This window comes from Fusarium proliferatum (assembly GCF_900067095.1).
Source record: "Fusarium proliferatum ET1 genome assembly, contig: FPRO_scaffold005, whole genome shotgun sequence".
Lineage (NCBI taxonomy): Eukaryota > Fungi > Ascomycota > Sordariomycetes > Hypocreales > Nectriaceae > Fusarium > Fusarium proliferatum.
In genome coordinates, this window is record NW_022194794.1 from 2873643 (window position 1) to 2892415 (window position 18773).

An 18773-nucleotide genomic window follows, 5' to 3' on the forward strand; every position below is an offset into this window, starting at 1 on the left:
CGTCAACTTTCTCTTGATCAATTGACTCTATTTCTATTTCTATATTTTATCAAGTACTTAACATTCAACACTGACACCACTGAAGCTTGCAATACTACTTACGCTGGCAGTAATTGCAGCATCCACTTGGGCCTCTATTGCTTCTATAGCAGAGGTGCTCAATATATTGTTATCCGTAAGTCCACCGGCGTCGGCAGTAGCTGCTGCTGGCGCTGAAGAAGCAGTTACGCCTGACATGCCCCATGCTAAAGCTGATTAGCTTGCGAGCCTATTTCTATTTCCCAGGTTTCTCAGAGATTTACCTTGACTGCCAAGATTGATGGCTACTTTTGTAAAGATGATGATTGACATTATTGGAGAAATGCACTTATTAATGCAGAACCCTAGGACTAGCTTGTGTGCCCGACGTCTGAGCTCCCGCTCAATCAGAACGGAGCAGAAAAACCAGCAAGAGGGCAACTGGCCGATGACAAGCATCGGGATGAGTTTCATGACCGGCACTCCGTGGCTGACCCGTTTGAGGAACATGATCGTGTTGAGAACTCGGTAGTAGACAAGGCTCAACCGAACCACCTCAATAGTCGCTGCTATTCTTGTAACCAGGATCATCTTTTCCCCTCCGAGGTAGAAATAATTGTTAAAGTAGGCGTTTGATCCCCACCTGCGCCGCTGGCTGAGATAATGCTGCATAGACTGGGGAGCGACTGTTTCGCTCACAGCATCAGGGACAAAGAGCGTATGCAAGTGCTTCCCTTGAGAAAGCATGGAGTAGGTCAATCTTCTGTCTGTTCCCTATATGAACCAGTCAGCTCAGGTCATATGGTACATCGAAGGTTGTAAGCAATCAATACTGGACTCACAAGGTACTGCACTTGATGTGAGAGCACCAAAGCCCCCGTGATGGGCTCTGCATACTTTTGGATAGCCCCTCCCATCTCCTCCCTCACAGATATCATGGTGATGCAGCCCGGCAGGCATGTGACCTTTCCGATGTAGTGTTCTGCTCTTCTGCGAACGTACTGGCCAAAGGTGTACTGAAGCTGTTAGTTTGACGCGAGTAATTCTCTGTAGAAATCCTCTTCGCATACCTGGAACTGCTGGTATAGGTTCCAAACGGACCATTCATATCCTGGCTCCAACTCCACAAGAACAAGGCCGCAGGCTGCAATGGCATTCTTATTGCGGCACAGAGCATTTGCAAGCTTGGCCAATGCACCCTTATGAATCGTAGAGTCTGCGTCGGTGCAAAATACCATATCAAAACCATCAAACTTATCAGTTTCCGGTAGGAGAGATGGTAAGATGTGAGTCCATATCTCTTCTCTCAAGAGCTTTGTATATATTGGAGCGTTGGGGCGGATGCAGTTGAACAGATCATGACACAGGATAAGGGAGTCCTTCTTGCCGCCATTCTTGAGCTTTTCGAGGACTATGACCGGGACATCTTCCATATAGCCAGCAATGATCCGCAGTGTGCCCTTTTTCCACTTGAAGGATATGTATGCTCTCTCCAGCTGGGTGATGACCCGTGTCATATTCCCTCGGATGTCTCGGGGCTGTCCGTCAAGTATCACCACCATGACCTGGCGATGAGGTTCCGTGCCGTTGTCGCGGAGCGAGAATATAGTTTTGACGATCTGTTCTTCGCTTTCTGAGTATGCCGGTATCAGGGATAATATCCAGCGCTGAGTGATGGGGTCGGGGGGCCAGAGTGTCTGGTGCACCTTGGTAAATACAAGGCCCACGGGGGATATGATGGAGGAAAGAAAGTCTTTACTCTTGATAAAGTATATCATCGCTAGAGCGACCTTGCTCTCCTTTCCTAGTATCGCGGTGATGGCCAGGATGATGTTGAGCAGGAGGATAGCGCCGAGGAAGATGATGCGCTGCTTGATAAGGTCTTGTCGATTGAGTACTCGTGCTGGATCAACGGGATCATCAACCTCAGGGTATCCTGAAGTTTCAACAGTGAGTCCACGGCTACCGAGCATCCCAGCCTCGTCTGACTGCGAGACATTCCCCATCAGGCCATCGACGCCCACTCCCTGGACGGATGTAGTGTTTAAGACACCCGAAGTCTTATCCCTAGCATCAAGATTCTTTTCCATACCACTACGGAGACAATGTCCTCCCCTGTCAGGAACAGGTTGTTGGTTTCCGTTTGTGCAGAGAGTGTCGGTATCCTCTCCTGCAACTTCACCAAGCTCTGGGAGCATCTTTGCTGACACCAGTTTGAAAAGCCACCGGATGCCAACAGATAACAGAAGGGAAGACCAGAACACGAGGTGGGCTTGAGATCATGCCACTCGTTATTGCAGGGCGTCGTCCGCAAGAAGCAGGCGTGACGATCTTGGTTGTGCCCTTGGAATGATTAGTGAACTTGGGCTGTGAGCACGCTTTTCTCTCTCAGCCAACATTGGACTCGCACCATCACTGCGTGTGTTCTGGACTCTACAATATGTGCCACGCTCAATTTCACCTGTTCCTGTCTTCGGCAAGATCCGTCCCCTGTTGGGCTGATGGGGCATAAGACGCAGGAACCCGAATCCAAACAAAGATGCCTTGTTCCCATGATGCGTCGAGGTGGATGGTACGCCATGTGGGAGTCTAGAAGTTGATTTAACTCGTCATCTTTTTTGTTCAGACATGATGCCATTGCTATTTTCGCCATGCATTCCAGTCCATGATATGATTCCCGTGTGGCTGATCGAGTTTAATTTCCAAGCCTAGCCTTTTTGTAACACCGTTTATTTCCAGAACATCACCGGAATAAGCATAACAACAGTCTAGACCACGTCACGGGAGGAACTCTATCTCGTAGATTACCTTTTTGGAAACATTGCGCGGAGATAGAGTAATTGGCCAAAACCTCCCTCATACGTGACAATGCAGACGAATTGGATAGTATATATAGCCTCGTTGTTGAAGACAACTCCCATCAATTCAAGCAGAGACATCGACTCCATTCAGTCAAGTTCATTTTTCGTCTCGTCGTATCTCCATCAATCAATCTTCCACCAACATGCCACACAAAATTGAGCAGCCTGTCCTTGAGGACAACCAGGTTCTGGCCGCCAAACAAGACATACTCGTTGCCGTCATTGGCATCGGATTTGTAGGCACAGGACTAGTGTCTACATTTTCCACTGCTTATCCGGTTCTCGGGTTTGACGTTAGCCAGAAACGAGTTGCAGAAGTGGCTCGCGAGTTCTGTACTCGGCCCAACACCCGCTTCACGACCCAGGAGTCAGATCTCGGTCAGGCAACCCACTTCTTGATCTCCGTCCCTACTCTTCTCCTGCCGGACAAGTCCGTTGATCTCTCCTACATCAAGAGCGCGCTTGATGTCATCTGGCGCTGGGCAAAGCCGCAGTCGACCATTGTGGTTGAAAGCTCCGTGGCCGTGGGGATGACTCGGAAACTACTTGGACCTCTCGCCTTGTCGAATGACTACTTTGTTGGCATGTCTCCAGAGGTTAGTAAACCCGCCTAACTCGATACTTGAGTGGAACTAATCGACCATCTAGCGGATTGATCCTGGTCGTACCGAGCCGCCCATGCATTCTATCCCCAAGGTAGTCTCCGGGCTTGATGATATATCCCCCGGGTCATTGAGCTCCATCACGAAGCTGTACCAACGCGTGTTTGACCAAGTCATACCCGTTTCAATCCCAGAAGTAGCAGAAATGACAAAGCTCTACGAGAACTGTCAGCGAATGATGGGGATAGCATTTGCCAACGAGATGGCAGACGCATGCATCAGCCACAACATCAATCCCTTTGAAGTATGCAGGGCCGCATCTACCAAGCCGTTCGGGTATATGCCGTTTTCTCCAAGTCTGGGAGTCGGCGGCCATTGCATCCCTGTCAACCCATACTATCTCCTCCTCAACAATGACTTTCCGCTGTTACGTCAGGCAGCCGAGAGAATGCATCAGCGACCCAGGCGAATAGCTCTTCGCATTCTGAACGAGCTCTATGCCGATGAGCACCAGAGCGACTCTGGAATACTTGTGCTAAAGCGCGTGCTCATCGTTGGCATTGGTTTCAAGGCCGGCCAGTCGCATCTTGTCAATTCACCTGGCCTTGCGCTGGCCGAGGAGTTCCAGCGGCTCAGCCAGGTGGATGTCATGTTTGCTGACAGTCTTGTGCACCAGTCACAGGTTCCCCATATAGAGAAGTTGCCCGAGAAGAGTTGGAAGAAGGATTGTTTGGAGGATTTTGACGTGATTGTTGTGGCTTTTCGACAGGTCGCGATGGAGTTGGGAGTATTGAAGAATATCCGTGGGGTCAAGGTGCAGATGTGGTGTGACTAAGGTAGCTTGTGAGACTGAAGTTGGTCGTATTGTAATGTACCGCATATTTTCCCGAACTTCGGTAGATACATGCTATCTTTAGCTATTTCCCTTTTTCAAGTAATAACACTATTTAAAAAGACATCAGATCTTTATTTATGGACTAGTGAATTAAAAGGTTGAGATTAGGCCTGTCTGTGCCCATAGGCGCTACCGAATTTCGTAAGACATGCGGTATTATTCACTGATTGAACCCCTCAGTGCCCCTTAGCCTCCCTGTAAGTAGTGGCTGTCACACTTACACTGAGGAACAGAGTAATACGAGAACAGAAGAATAGAATGCAACAGCCACTTTAGAGCCTGAACAAAGAGAATTAATTACAATCTACTCATTACCTGCACCCACCATTACTTCACTCCTCCTCCCAGTTGCCTACTCATCCCAGGTAATCTTCATACTAGTAGGGAACGGCCAAATACTTCCCCAATCCTCCGTCATATAAACAAAGAAACCACCCGGTCTCGGAACCTTCTTCAACTCGCCCTGCGCACCAGGCACTCTCCTAACACCCTTCTTCCTAAACACGGCCCTGAACAGCTCCGTGAGCGCAACCTGACTGATATCCCTACCCAGACAGGCGTGCGGGCCGACGCCGTAGTGGATGTACTTGTCCAGCGGTCGCTTCGGGTCCACGACGCCGGGGTTGGGGAAGATCTTGGGATCTTGGGCGGCTTGGACGAAGGAGACGAAGACGCGGTCGCCGGCGTTGACGGGGATGCTGCGGCCGTCGTCTTCGTGGATCGTGTCGGGGCCTGTGGCTTCGCGGTAGAGACCGAATGTGCCGGCCATGCGGATGCCTTCCATTGCGTAACCGAGCAGCAGAGCGTCTGTCTCGTCGCCTGTTTCGAGGGCGGCGATGCGGGCTAGTTCGGGGCGGTATTTGTCACCTGCTGGTGAGAGATACCAATCCAGTGTTTGCGCAAACTATACTCATAAGCACTCACTTACTCAATTGAAGAGGAGGGGAGTTTTGACTTACCACTTGAGCCTGGTTGGGCACCATAGCACCAGCTGTAGGCAGGATCTGACTCCAGACAATATCCTCTGTGCTCAAACCTGCCTTCTTCAATCCCTTGGCCATGTTCTCACCATACCTCGCCAGCGGATCATCATTCTTATCAGGCTTGCTAGTAAACAGTCCCTTGACACCAATGCTGTTCGCCAACTTGACATTCATCTCAATAATACCGCCGAGTTTCTGCGCAACCTCTCTCGCACCCTGTCTAAGAGGGAAACTCTTGGCCGGATCAATGTCAAAGAAGATACACACAAAGATCACAGCAAGAATCATGTACAGCTCCTGCTCCGAGAACACGCCCTTGGGGTTCTCGCTCGTCTTGAGGGGCAGGTTAAACATCCTCGCGACGAAATGCGTGTGCGCAACGTTACCCACGTCCCGTACAACATCAACCTGCGTCTTCCCCGCAAGTTTATACGACTTCTCAGCGAGTAGCTTCTCAGCGGTCGTCGCATAAAACGACTTCACCGCATTGCGCCACGTGTCGTTGTACAGGAGCTTACCCATGCACTTGCGCTGCTGGGCGTGCAGCGCCGTGTCACCCGACAGCATGAAGCGACCGCCTGCTTCGCCCATGAGGTGCTTGAGGCCTTCTTCCCAGCAAACACGGTACTTCTGCTGATCCTCGAGGATATACTTTGCCGCGTTATACCCGACGATGTTGATGCGCGTGGCTGTGGGTTCGGGACGCGAGAAGTCGAAGCGGTCTGCGCGCTTGATGTTTGTGAGGATCTTTTTGTTCTCGGAGGGGATGACCATTGGGTAGTGGGCGTAGACGGAGTTGCCCTTGAAGTGCTGGGGGAATGCGCGCAGGAAGAGCTTGTAGAAGACACAGCCGTGGTTGACATTGAGATCGTAGTCGACTTCCTTGTAGCCCCAGTTCGTCAGGTGCCGGGGGTTGTAGTCGGTGGTGTAGTACCTATCACCTCTGACCAGCGCGACGGCATCGGAGAGGACGACGCGAGAGATGGTGTACGTCGGGGCGATGCCGACACCTGGAACCATGGGAGTCTTTGCCTCCTCGGCGACGATGCCGGGATACAACTCGACGTAATCAGGGTGTTGATACAGGTTGCGCAGTGCATCAGCGACAGAGGGGTCAGAGTTGATGTCCTCAAATGTCTCATACGCCTTTAAGCCGAAATGCTTCCTAAACTCATTCAACCCAGCCAGGTTCCACTTCCTACCACGCATAATACCCAACATCTCAATGGGCTTCATGATGCGAGGGACATTGCGTCCGCCAAACGCACCGCCAGGCTGTTCAATAGCCGTAGCCAGTGCCTCAACGAGCTCATCATCGTTGAACTTGCCATCAGGACCTCTCTTGAAGCCACCAAAGGTTCTCTCACTCGGCTCATCAGCGACACTGGCCTCGAACGCTTTGAGCGCCTTCATCATGGTCTGAAGATTCATAGGCCCGTAGTTCTCACCAAGAAGCTGAGTGTAGAAATCCTGAACCCACTTGTCGTCCATCTCCGAGAGACACGAGTGCCAGCGATAGCAAAGGTTGAACTCAGCAGAGACGACGTTTCCAGTGCCGCTCTCGGACAGATCCTTGGTTCCGACGCTGACGCCCATTTCCTGTCTCGGATCAAGAGTCCACGTTGTGTCAACCCTGTTCAGGTTGATGATGTTTCTCACGTAGTCAATGAGCGTGATGTTGATGTACAGCCCGCTCGTGACAAGTCTCGCTGTCTCAAAGAGCTCCGTGTCGCGCTTCTTCCAAGCAGCTTCTGCAGCTTCGGGCGAGAGATTCTCAGCTGGTTTGGAGAAGCGGCCGCCCTCGTTGATGTCTGCGAGGTTCGTGGCGACATGGTTATGGAAGCGGTTGAACATGATGAGAAGGATAGGAACACCGGGTGGATTACCGATGAGACGCTTATCAGCGAAGCAATCAGGCTTCAATTGGCCGTCTTTGAAGGTTCTGATTGAGTCGCGGTCTTTTTCGGTTGAGCCGTAGAGAGGGGCGAGGTCGAGGTAGGAGGAGGAGTCGTTCTGGTTAGGGTCTTGGAGGTTTGTCCAGAAGAGGTCTGCTCGTGTTAGTCAATTGATGAGACGCGAGGTGAATAGACAGAACTTACCGTGAATGATGATAGTGGCCCAGTACCAAAGAATACTCGACACATTATTCGGATTCTTTCTGAAAGCATCTCTCGCAAAGACACTCTCAAAGATAGCCTCGGGATCAGGCTGCGCACCGAGACTCATGCCCTTTGGACGGACAGTTCTAGAGTAGGGAGTTCTCGCAGCGCCCAATTGAGGAAGATACGGGTTCTACACCGTCAGTCAATTACCCCGAGCCCCGTGGAGAGCGTGGACTTACATTGTTGGACCCATCAGGCTGTCGGAACCGAAACTTGTCTCCCATGTACAGCATAGGAGGATGGTCAATCGAGTTCCAAAGCTGCGAGATAAAACTATTCGTCAAAGACTCCTGAACCTTGGAGTGATCGCTCAGATTAGCGACGAGCTGAATCGTGCGCTCCATGATCATGGTCTTGTCATCCTGCTGAGTTTCACCCTTGACTTTGGCCTTGACGATCTCGAGCAGTGTCTTGAGGTCTGCTTTGGTCAGCTTCACTCGCCAAACACTCTACCACGAATAAGGAGAGCTTGTGAACATACCTCTTCCGCGAAGACGACGAATGTCCTCCTTCAAACCAGGTCTGTGCTCCACAACGCGGTACGACCCATCGCCCATCTCCTTCGGGAGCGGTCGTTTACTCGCGACGCGGAGTTGCTTGAAGCTCTTGACGATACCATCTTTCTTGTCGCCGTTAGGCAGAGGCTTAGCTTCAGATTTTGTCGACGACGAAGCAGGAGAGGCGTTCTTCTCGTAGCCGTTTGTAGCTACCCCGTTCTTTTGTTCCGCCATGATTGCTATAGCTCAAGCTTCAAAACAAGAAGCACTAGACGAGAAGCTTCAAAACAAAACACCAGATAATGAGGAGCAGTAAGGAACTTGGGAGCGGGGAAAGAGAGGAGCTGGGAGGGTGGACGTACGCCTCTTTATCTTGTCTCTTGTCTCGAGCACATGCAAGCTGCACAGTACAAAGCTCCCACAACACGGCATTCCAAACCTCCGCTCACCCCAAAAACCAATAGACACACAGATTGACAAACCAGATGTCGTGGAACGAGACTTACGCGGAGCCGGACACCCCCTTAGCTCCAAAAGAAGGTCAGTTACCCTTGGAGATCCATGGATCTACAGCGCCAGTGGCAGCGAGACGATTTGTAAGTGAGGGTACAGTAGATCTCTCGCCATGTCTGAGATCTTTGTCTTGCTTCCGAGACACAATGTCAGTGCACATGCACCCACGTTAACCGAATCAATACTGCAATCTCTCCTAACAAGAAGAGGGCTGATGCTCGCATGTCGTGGCTTCAGCCCCCTTCGATTCACACCACTACCTTCTTCCCAAGCTCGCTCTCAAGCTTACAGCTACCAAAAGGCCGAGCCAGTGAATTAGGTACAAAGCCCATTCGATAGCGGACCGACCCGGGCTAAGCTGAGCCCGTCCCAATACGGTAGAACTAACAGGGCTGATCGACCACGGCATTTACCAAAAATCTGGCCCTAAGCTTTTTTAGCGTGGTCCCTTCAACTGAGACACTTGATAATCAGCACGGTGTGAGTGGTCGCTTATGCAGAGCTGAAAGTCCTCTTTGGGAAAAGAGTGCGGTCTGTGCAGGTGGTGGGAGAGACAAAATGACGTGGTTTATTCTGTTTGGAGGGCTGAGATTATTGATACATATTGTCTTGATACTGTTCCCTTGCTCGACTCTGCCATTAGAGACTGGCTACAGGATGTCAAAATAAACCTAGCAAAGGGCATCCCTAAATTGTACTAGTCTTTGTATCCCTTAGGATCGAAGTCCCGGCTCGCCTCCCGTAGATTGTATCAGCCCTGAGACAGATTAAAATATTGACGAAGCCCTTTGAGACAACGCAATTGCATCAGCTCATTTGCAAGACAATGCCCTCTCCCCTCTCTCTCCCAGTCCTTGTCGATCCCTCAACCACTCACCCGGTCTCCTCCCCCAAGCTCCTATTTTCAGCTTGCCGATCCCTACCCCTAACGTCAATCCTACACCCTTTTCGACCTCCTCATTATCGGATCGTCCCCCAGCCCAAGAGAAACGTCCCCACTCCTCCCAAGATCCAATCTTAATCCCTAGATCTCATTCTCCACAGCGGGATAAAGATCGACCCAATGTCCACTTTGGGCAGGGTGCAGATCTGCATCGCACAAGTTATAACACTGTGACGTTTGCACTGTGCGGTAGGGAGACACTTTATTGATCCTTTCGCTGTGGTGGAGGTGCGGAAAATACCCCGGGCCTCAAATGCAGCTCTCGCCAAAATCAGTCACTGAAGATTGTGCAATAACGGTTTGTGACACTCTTTGTACCTCTTCACATAACTCCATTGCTATGTACCTTATGCTATGCACGCTCTATTTAGCTACGCATGTTCTATTTCGTCCTTAGGTCGTGTACATAAAAGTCAAGCTTATCGCTCTCATAAACATGACCCTTCGGCTGTCCCGCACCCCGGTAAATATTGTCAATCGAGTGCTGATGAAAGGTATCCTGATGGTTACAATTGAGAATATGGTCCAGCCCCGGCGGGTGCGTCAATCGAAAGATGCCATACCTAAAAACGTCAGTGTCTTCTTCATCTCAATTCGATCGCGTGACTCACGATGGCTGAAACTTGGGTGCGCATACAATCGCAACGCTCTCAGGCATCATAACCTGATACCCAGCATGCGTGTGCAAATCCCTCGAGCTCATAAAACACGTCTGCGTCGGATGCGTGTGAATCCACCCCAGTAGCAACAAATCCTCCTTCATGCAGTAGTCAAACATGACCTCCTCGTTCTCCGTCTCGCACGTATCCGACGTGCACTTCTGATCTGGGATCAAGAGACACCGCACGAACAGCGCATTGTTGATCGGTGTTCCGCACAGCATGCCGCACATTTCTAGCCCGCGACGGGTGTTGTCCGCTGCAATGTCGAGGAATTTCTGGCGCAAGTTCTTCGGGAGGAACAGCGAGCGTATGGGATCGCCGTTCTCGAGGTATGCGCCTGGTTTAAAGGTGAGACGCTCTTTTTGGGGTAGTGCTGGCGGGGTGTCGAGGGCTTCTTTGCGGGGGACTTCGGGACGGGCGGGTTGGGGGGATGGTGAGGGGATAAGAGGTGCGTAGCCTGGTAAAGGAACTTTTTGAGGAAGAGCTGGTGGGAGACTTTGTAATGATGGTGTGTGTAGAGGTTCTTTTGGCGGAGGAGCGACGGGCTCTTTCGGTGGTCGACTTGGTTGTATTGAAGGTATTGGAGTCTGGCCCTCGTAGTCAACGGCTCTTGGTCTCGAGATCGATGGGTAACTGTACGTATGCGACGTCGGTCGGTAGTCATCTTCAGTCCGTCTCTCCTGCGCCGAATCAAGCGCATGCCTCGTCGCCTCCATCTGCCGCCTCAGATCCTCATCATCACCCATCCTCGCCCCATCCCACTGATCCCACCTCCCACCTCTTCTTCTCGACATGATATCCTCTTCTGTAATCCCCGCCTGTCTCGTAGCCCTCCTCGCAGTGTCCCTCCTCATCAATTCCTTCTGCGCTAGATCAACAGCCAGGTCCTGGTTGTCAAACGCATCCAGGATCTTCGCATTCCCCGTCAGACTCGGATCGCGCGCTGCAAACTGTTCATATCGTGACGACGGTTCGGACCCGGCATTCGCTTTTGACGATAGCGCCATTCGCTCCCATTCTTTGACCGCATTTTCGATCTCGGGCTTCAACTGTTCTAGGTCTTGGATGACACGTGGTATGCGTCGCGATAGCGTTTTGTACACCTTTTTGTTCTCGGGGTCTTTGAACTGTGGATGTGTCGGGATGTACTGAAGGACCAGTATGGAGTGTCGATACAGCATCATGTAAGCTCTTCCGAAATCGCCATCCGAGACTGCAAACGACGCCTACACCGTTAGCTGCGCACAAACAAAGATGCAGGTAGCATATGCAACAAACCTCCTGGTACAGCGTCTCAGCCGCACGTGTCCAGTGCTTAACCGGAATGTTTGTGTTAAACTTGAAGTTCTCCGCCTGAGCCACCAGCTCCTTGACGGTCTGCGGCCTGGTCGGCCTCATGGCAATCCTCGAGTCCATGGCGGAATACGAAAGACGAGTATGGCCTTTCTCAGAGCTGGAAATGACTGTGTTAGAGTCGTCGAGGATTATATCCAGTTCATGGTCGGGCGCCGCGTGGCTTGTTACTCAAAACAGTCCAACGTTTTAGAGCTGCCTGCCTGGTGATGGAATCATTGAGAAAGACGGGTCCTGTGACGACGCGCCCGTTGTTCGGTACCTTGATTGATTGCCCCTCCATGCCCAATGGCGGGGAATTCATTTACCCGATGCTGATTCCAAAACAGAGGAATATGCAAGTAAGCCAAAATGTTGAAACGTCAGCCTCATATCTGTGGCGCCGCAGCCACTTCTCGAATCATGGAGTACATGGCGTGTTTAGTTCCTGTGAATCGTACAATTCCATCTCCCATCTGCAATGCAATCCCCACGCCGTCTCACCGAGTCGGATATTCCTTGGAAGTTTCCTCAGTAACTCGAGCACTTGTCCTTGTATCCCGATATCTTCCGGCTTGTTCTCTCTCGACATCGGGTGAATTCGCCAGAAAAATCCCCAGCAATCAAGGTTTAGGTTCGGGGAAACCGGGTCATGATCCTTGACGAGATACTTCCAGAAGAGGCAACAAGACAGACGACGGAAGAAAGATGCTCATGCTTAGAGAGTGCTTGATCAGGCAAGATCTCATCATGAAGTATAGAACGTAATGTATCTGCCAAGAGAAGTCTATCTCTTGGTCTACCCCCAAACTTCCCATCATATCTCGGCTTCATCATGATCATGCCGCCACCATGTCGTGTCGGCCAAATACACCCCACGGTGAAGACGGTTATCGGCCCATCTATCCACGCCTATGACACCTCAGGTAAGGGGAGCATTGACCACGGTGTGGCCATGAGGGCCTTTGTTATTGAGGCTGCCAGGGTAATATGCCGTATCCTCAACGAGTTGGGCATCTCCTGGAAAGAATTTTTGTAAGGGGCTGATGAGTTTAAAAGCCGGCGTATCCCCCAGGTCTTGGAAGATTATAAAGTCTAGCATCATATCTCAATTCAAGCTCATTATACCTCTTATACCACTCATATCACTCAGTCACTTACATCTCAAAATGGAAGCCATCAAGAACAACTCTATTGTCTCAAGCCTCGAGATCGACATTGACACCACCCGCAAAAGTAAACCACCCTCACTACCTCTCAAAACCTCAACTAATATCCCCAGCTGCTGTCAACGCTGCAATTGACATCTTCACAATTGGCCAAGGGCACGTCACCCTCCCCAACGACCTCTGCCCTCTCGACGCCCTCTCCAGTATTCTCCGCAACATCTCCTCAGTCTTCGAGCTCGACGTCAGCGCCGATCTGGACCTAACATGCCGCAACATCCTGCACCGCATCCTCCAATCCATCTTCGACACCAACACCCAGTCCGCCCTTGAAGAAGACTCCGAGATCTTTGCTCACCTAAGCTCCAAGCAAAAAGCCCGTATTCTCGCACAGGCTATCGCTGCCTTCACTTTAATTTTCCAGCGTTTGGCTCAGACTGGCGAGAAGGTTACTTATGGCGTTCTTAACCGTGAAGTGCAACTCTTCACGGAGAGTGATCAGCGCGCATTGATGCAGAGTCTCATCGAGGGTGATGCTGTTTTTGAGAACTGTACTCGGAAGAGCGACGTTGCTGAAGCTATCCTCTCTGCTATTGATGCAGACGAAGACGCTGTGACACCTCAGCCCGTTGCTGCAGATGACAAGCAAGACTTTATGTTCTCCCCCAGCGCAGCTCAAGATCACAAGAACATGGGCGTTCCCTGGGGCTTCAGCATCATGGCTATCAACTAAACCATATCACGAACTTCAAGCTTGACGACTGGCGTTTTTAAGGGACTCTCCGATTAGCGCGGCGCTCATAAAGTGCCAGGTATTTGCATTATCATAATCCGCGTACTGTAGAATATAACTCAACTCATGATCTATTTTTTCTTCATCTCTCTCGTCATTACTGAGGTGCTTCCTTGCCCTGGCTTTGAGCTGCAGTCTGAATCTGAATGATCTCTGTCTTTTTCTTCTCAAGCTTCTCTTGTGTCTCCTTGATTGTGTCTTCTAGTCGTGTACTAAGGATATTAGCATGCGGCATGTAGTGAGGGGAAGAACACTTACATCTCACTGCTGATAAAGTCTAGACGACCCTTGACTGTGTTCTCAGCCTCGAACTTGTCTTGCTTGAGCAACACTGGCCCAGCGAGCTTGTAGATTGTCTCTCCCTCTTGTAGTCGTTCAAATTCCTGATGCTCATTAGCCCATGCATGCGACGTCTCTGGACAATACTTACTTGCTGCACACCAACATTCTCCTGCTTCTGGCCCTCCAACTTCTGTCGCGATGCGACAGCGTTCTGAAGTTCTACTCCTAATCAGCATAATTCCCCCTCCAGACGTACCCAAACATACCGCCTTGAAGCTTCTGGAAGTCCTCAGACAGCGCCTGTAACCGTGCTTGGGGATCAGACATGATGATGTAAAAAGCGGTAAATTATCACTAAGCAGATGGGAAAAAACCTCCTGCCTATTTCTGATTCGTCTTTTTTGGAGTGTACTGTAGCTGTCGCCTAAATCGCCAAGGCAGAGGTCGAGAAGGTCGAGGTAAAGGTTGTGCAGCCCCTCTCTGCCCCGCTATAAGCATTGCGCTCAATCAATCCAATCCAACCGTGGATCTTGATGTTTCCCCGCCAATTCAATCCACAGCCTGTACCTGTCCGTCTGTACCTACTGCCTTGCTTGCTTGCTGCTGCACTGTTGCCTCATCACCATCCACCATCTTATAACGACTTTAACGTCTCGAGGTTCTGTTTGTTCCCTCCTCGATCCTCTCTTCGACATCCCCTTACTCCTCTGGGAGCCTCGAGTCTCGTTACCCCCTCCCCCCACGTTCATCGACCCCAAACAACGTCACCATGTCGACCAACTTCCGCGATCGCGCCATCGCAGAGGTGCAGAAGGCGATCACAGCCGACCACAACAAGGAGTACCAAAAAGCCTTCGACCTATACATGTCCTCCATGGAGCTCTGGGTCAAGGCGCTCAAGTGGGAGAAGAACAAGGCCCTCAAAGTCACCATGCAGGAGAAGATGGCGACGTACCTCGACCGCGCAGAAAAGCTCAAGCAATTCCTCGCCGCCGAGAACGAGAACGCAAACGGCGGCGGAAAGGCCATCATGGGCGCTAACGGCAGCTCAACTGGCAAGGGGAAGCCGCAGGCTGGTGAGGACGACGATAGCAAGAAGTTGCGCAACGCGCTGTCCGGTGCTATTCTCCAGGAGAGGCCCAACGTGCGGTGGGAGGATATCGCTGGTCTCGAGGGTGCGAAGGAGACGTTGAAGGAGGCTGTTGTTCTCCCCATCAAGTTCCCCAGTCTGTTCCAGGGCAAGCGACAGGCATGGAAAGGTATTCTGCTGTACGGTCCTCCAGGAACGGGTAAAAGTTACCTCGCCAAGGCTGTAGCGACAGAAGCAAACAGCACCTTTTTCAGTATCAGCAGTTCCGACTTGGTCAGCAAATGGATGGGTGAAAGTGAAAGGTACGTTCCCCACAGCCATTTGGTGCTCTATCTAACCCGTGCAGACTCGTCAAGCTCCTCTTCTCAATGGCGCGCGAAAACAAGCCCTCAGTTATCTTCATCGACGAGATCGATGCCCTGTGCGGCCCAAGAGGTGAAGGCGAATCCGAGGCTTCACGTCGTATAAAGACCGAGATACTTGTTCAGATGGACGGTGTAGGCAACGACAGCAAGGGTATTCTGGTCCTGGGCGCCACCAATATTCCCTGGCAATTAGACGCTGCTATTCGCCGACGTTTCCAGCGCCGTGTGCATATTGGTCTTCCCGACGTGAACGGCCGCGCGCGCATGTTCAAGCTAGCCATCGGCGATACTGAGACCTCGCTCCAGGCGAGCGATTACAATATTCTTGCAGCCAAGTCGGAAGGAATGTCTGGTAGTGATATCGCCAACGTTGTTCAATCTGCCCTTATGCGACCAGTCCGCAAGATTCTGCAAGCCACGCACTTCAAACCTGTAAGTTTCTCTCGAGTAGCATTGGATATTGACTAACGACTCCAGGTTATGAAAGACGGCAAGCGCATGTTGACACCCTGCTCACCAGGCGACCCGGAAAAGATCGAGATGACATACGACGACGTCTCATCCGACGAACTACTTGCACCAGATGTTGCGCTGAAGGATTTCGAGATGGCGCTTGACGATTCGCATCCGACTGTTTCCAAGGATGATATTGCAAGGCAGATTGAGTGGACCAATGAGTTTGGAAGCGAGGGCGCATGATAGGAGAGACAGACAGATTGTATATATAACCCAAGGGAGGTAGCGAGTTTACAGGATTATGTCTTAGCATGGCGGCGTCTTGTGGAGTTTTTATTTATCTCGTAGCTTGGCTTGACTTGGGAACATGGGGTGTGGGTAAATGAAATCAATGTTGATATACACGATCGTGAGTACAGGCCCAGGGAGAGCAAACCCTTGCAGATGTCGTGAATGATGAGGGTGGGAGAGCTGTACAGATTGGGTTTAGCGTTGGATGTTTGGTGATGCTGAAGTGCAGGGTAATTGAATGACAATTGAAGTGAAACATCAATCTCAGCCATGTGAAGGACCGAGGGAAAAGAATTGCTGAATAAAGAGCTTCTGGCAACTTTCTATCTGGGTCAATAGATAAGTTGAGAGAACATCTAATCTGACGGAGTTGCATCTCTGCTTGGATAGACTCCAAAATGATGGTCTCGGTATCATGCAACAAACCCAGCTCAATAACAAAGCCAGTAACAACAGCTCCGTAGCCAAAAGACAACAATTCTTGGCAGATAATGGAGTTGTTTCTTAAAAAACCAGGTACCCGATATTTAACTCAGCCAATCACAAACTCTATCGGAAGTTAGATGACAACCTCGAGCTCGTGGTTGATCATCACTTACACCTTTCATGATGAGCGCAAGTCTCCAACAAGTCATCGTCGTATATTCAGCGTCAGAAGAAGCAATTTAAACCCAATAAGCGAAATGAGAGAGAGGAAATTAAAGTACCACGGGGATAAGGTACGAGGAAATCTATCTTAATAGATATGGTCATAAGAAGCTCAACTCAATTGGAGAGTCTGTCTGTAAACCGCTTTGACGCCATTCCCCACAGGTATCTTTATCTTATCCATCTTATCAAGCGGTATCCCACGGCAAAAACATAATTTCATCCCGATCAACAGCTATCCCACCATCCCAATGACCACCCAAACGCCAGACACATTCCCATGTTCATCGCCTTCAAAAATGCTCGCTCATCACTCCCACGGCGCATCCGCCTTTCACCCGCCCTAATCCGCCACGCCTCTAACAAGATCACAAACGAACAACTCGAGCCTTCCAACGAACTCTCCGAACGCCTACGAGATACAGGACTATGGCAATGGACTCATAAAGCCGGCCGCCCGAAGGCGCCTATAGGTGAAAAGCACCGCGCCAACCTCGTTAGCCAAAGTCTCTGCGGTATGATATACTCCCAATTTGCTGGTTTGAAGCTTATTGTGTAGACGATATTGCTCAATACATCGGCCCCTCATTGGATCGCCATAAAGGATGCGACATTGTCGATATCAACCCCGGCCCCGGCCTCTGGAGTCGTACTCTCCATGATCTCGTCCAACCCCGGAAACACATCCTCATGGAACCCGATATTGAGGTCTACAGGCCATTTTTAGGCGACTTCCTCGACAAACCCAACGTCGAAGCCGTCCCCAAAGCTGGTATCCTCTGGAAAGACCTAAACTCCATCCTCGAATCCCTCCCCCACCAAACCATCCGCGATCCCGCCGCCGAGCCCGAACGCAACGACACACTCCTTGTCAACGTCAACCTGTGCTACTGCCCACCGAAGAGGTACCAATCGTTCGAATGCGTCAGCACAATGGTTCTCTACCAGCTTATGTCCAGCATCCGCACCGCCTCACTCTTCCAGCAGTACGGTCTCGTGCGCATGCTAGTATGGATCTCCGATGACGGCAAACGGCGCCTCCTCCCACGGAGTGCCATTCGCCGAAAACGCAGCGCCTTCGAAGCAGAACTCTCCCTCGAATGGCTCCATGAAATCTGCGGCCATGACGTCGAAGTCGAAGATCGTTATGAGCTCCGCGATGAGTGGATCAACATGGAGTCGGGCTACAGCTGCCTCAAGCGCATGAAGGAAGCTGGGTTGACGATGCCCAAGGGCCGCGAGACCATCATGTACAACAATCTCAGCGCCAACCAAAAACTCGCCAAGAAGAAGCTCGCAGGCATTCATCCGCCCCGACACAACCGACCTTTCCGTGAGGAACTCGAAGGTTTAGAAACAGCGTTCGCAGAAGACGACGCCTCAGAGGCATCGTACCGGTTAAAAATGCTGCGCTACCGCGAAAAGTACGACGCAGTAGATTCGCAGCTCTTCCTCGAGCTCCTCCAGGAGCGAGAGGCCCTCAACAAGCTCTGGAAGAAATCCCCCAAGCAGTTCCACGCCGCCGAAGCAGAGTTCAACGCCCGTCTCGATGTCGTCAAGAAAAACACACGCAAAGAATGGGCTATGGTCCGCGACAACTACCACCTCTTCCGACAACAGCAACCAACTCTATTATGGGACCGTCGCCCGTTCGAACCCCTCGCCGCCCGCGCCGATGAATTCTATCCCCGCATGCCCTTCGCTCTCCTCGACCTGCAGCCCAAGGCCATGAACAAATACACGCGCCAGCACGGCCCGACAGCGCGAAACGGCACCATCTCAGAGACCATGCTTCGCTACTGGTTCCAGCACATGCTTGCGCCAGTAAGGAGCTCAATGGACGGCGTGTGGCCTGGCTTCGGCGACTGTGCAGCTGGTATCCGATCGCTTCATGATCCCAAGCTGGGCGGATCTCCTCTTTCAGGACATGGAGCGCTGGTAGCGCGCTGCGTCACAGAGGAGCAATGGGCGGATATTATTAAAGCGTTTCTGGAGTGGCCGTTTGCTCCAGAGTATACCACGCTTGTGGGGAGATTGACGGATGATTATGATCTTGACCCACCTCCAGACGACGAGTCCAAGGGCACCGCCATGGACGGCGTTGCATAATTGATTGTACGAATACAGCGACACGAGATATTTCACATGTACCATATCATAGCATCATAGACAAAATAGAATTGTATCTCATGATAATTGATACAAGGAACTAAG

General features: G+C 51.1%; 8 protein-coding genes across 8 annotated transcripts; 4 read left to right on the plus strand and 4 right to left on the minus strand.

Annotated features, from left to right (window-relative positions):
* Nucleotides 1–33: 33 nt before the first annotated feature.
* FPRO_11199 (uncharacterized protein) lies at nucleotides 34–2216 on the minus strand (the record flags this gene model as incomplete). Its single annotated transcript, XM_031232245.1, has 5 exons — nucleotides 34–39; nucleotides 103–245; nucleotides 303–792; nucleotides 861–1040; nucleotides 1089–2216. The coding sequence occupies 5 exons, from the start codon at nucleotides 2214–2216 to the stop codon at nucleotides 34–36; spliced, it is 1947 nt and encodes a 648-aa protein (XP_031082202.1).
* An 806-nt stretch (nucleotides 2217–3022) lies between these two features.
* Nucleotides 3023–4316, plus strand: FPRO_11200 (uncharacterized protein; the record flags this gene model as incomplete). Its single annotated transcript, XM_031232246.1, has 2 exons — nucleotides 3023–3475; nucleotides 3528–4316. 2 exons carry the CDS (start codon nucleotides 3023–3025, stop codon nucleotides 4314–4316), a joined length of 1242 nt encoding a protein of 413 aa, XP_031082203.1.
* Nucleotides 4317–4728: 412 nt separating this feature from the next.
* FPRO_11201 (uncharacterized protein) lies at nucleotides 4729–8252 on the minus strand (the record flags this gene model as incomplete). The annotated part of the gene is made up of 5 exons (XM_031232247.1): nucleotides 4729–5280; nucleotides 5336–7407; nucleotides 7459–7651; nucleotides 7701–7939; nucleotides 8003–8252. 5 exons carry the CDS (start codon nucleotides 8250–8252, stop codon nucleotides 4729–4731), a joined length of 3306 nt encoding a protein of 1101 aa, XP_031082204.1.
* Nucleotides 8253–9856: 1604 nt separating this feature from the next.
* FPRO_11202 (uncharacterized protein) lies at nucleotides 9857–11552 on the minus strand (the record flags this gene model as incomplete). Its single annotated transcript, XM_031232248.1, has 3 exons — nucleotides 9857–10037; nucleotides 10086–11362; nucleotides 11415–11552. The coding sequence occupies 3 exons, from the start codon at nucleotides 11550–11552 to the stop codon at nucleotides 9857–9859; spliced, it is 1596 nt and encodes a 531-aa protein (XP_031082205.1).
* A 1085-nt stretch (nucleotides 11553–12637) lies between these two features.
* Nucleotides 12638–13367, plus strand: FPRO_11203 (uncharacterized protein; the record flags this gene model as incomplete). Its single annotated transcript, XM_031232250.1, has 2 exons — nucleotides 12638–12704; nucleotides 12751–13367. The coding sequence occupies 2 exons, from the start codon at nucleotides 12638–12640 to the stop codon at nucleotides 13365–13367; spliced, it is 684 nt and encodes a 227-aa protein (XP_031082206.1).
* A 157-nt stretch (nucleotides 13368–13524) lies between these two features.
* On the minus strand, nucleotides 13525–14036 carry FPRO_11204 (uncharacterized protein; the record flags this gene model as incomplete). Its single annotated transcript, XM_031232251.1, has 4 exons — nucleotides 13525–13639; nucleotides 13686–13810; nucleotides 13858–13928; nucleotides 13976–14036. The coding sequence occupies 4 exons, from the start codon at nucleotides 14034–14036 to the stop codon at nucleotides 13525–13527; spliced, it is 372 nt and encodes a 123-aa protein (XP_031082207.1).
* Nucleotides 14037–14478: 442 nt separating this feature from the next.
* Nucleotides 14479–15863, plus strand: FPRO_11205 (putative VPS4-vacuolar sorting protein; the record flags this gene model as incomplete). Its single annotated transcript, XM_031232252.1, has 3 exons — nucleotides 14479–15101; nucleotides 15146–15596; nucleotides 15642–15863. The coding sequence occupies 3 exons, from the start codon at nucleotides 14479–14481 to the stop codon at nucleotides 15861–15863; spliced, it is 1296 nt and encodes a 431-aa protein (XP_031082208.1).
* Nucleotides 15864–16839: 976 nt separating this feature from the next.
* FPRO_11206 (uncharacterized protein) lies at nucleotides 16840–18668 on the plus strand (the record flags this gene model as incomplete). The annotated part of the gene is made up of 2 exons (XM_031232253.1): nucleotides 16840–17074; nucleotides 17119–18668. The coding sequence occupies 2 exons, from the start codon at nucleotides 16840–16842 to the stop codon at nucleotides 18666–18668; spliced, it is 1785 nt and encodes a 594-aa protein (XP_031082209.1).
* Nucleotides 18669–18773: the final 105 nt, after the last annotated feature.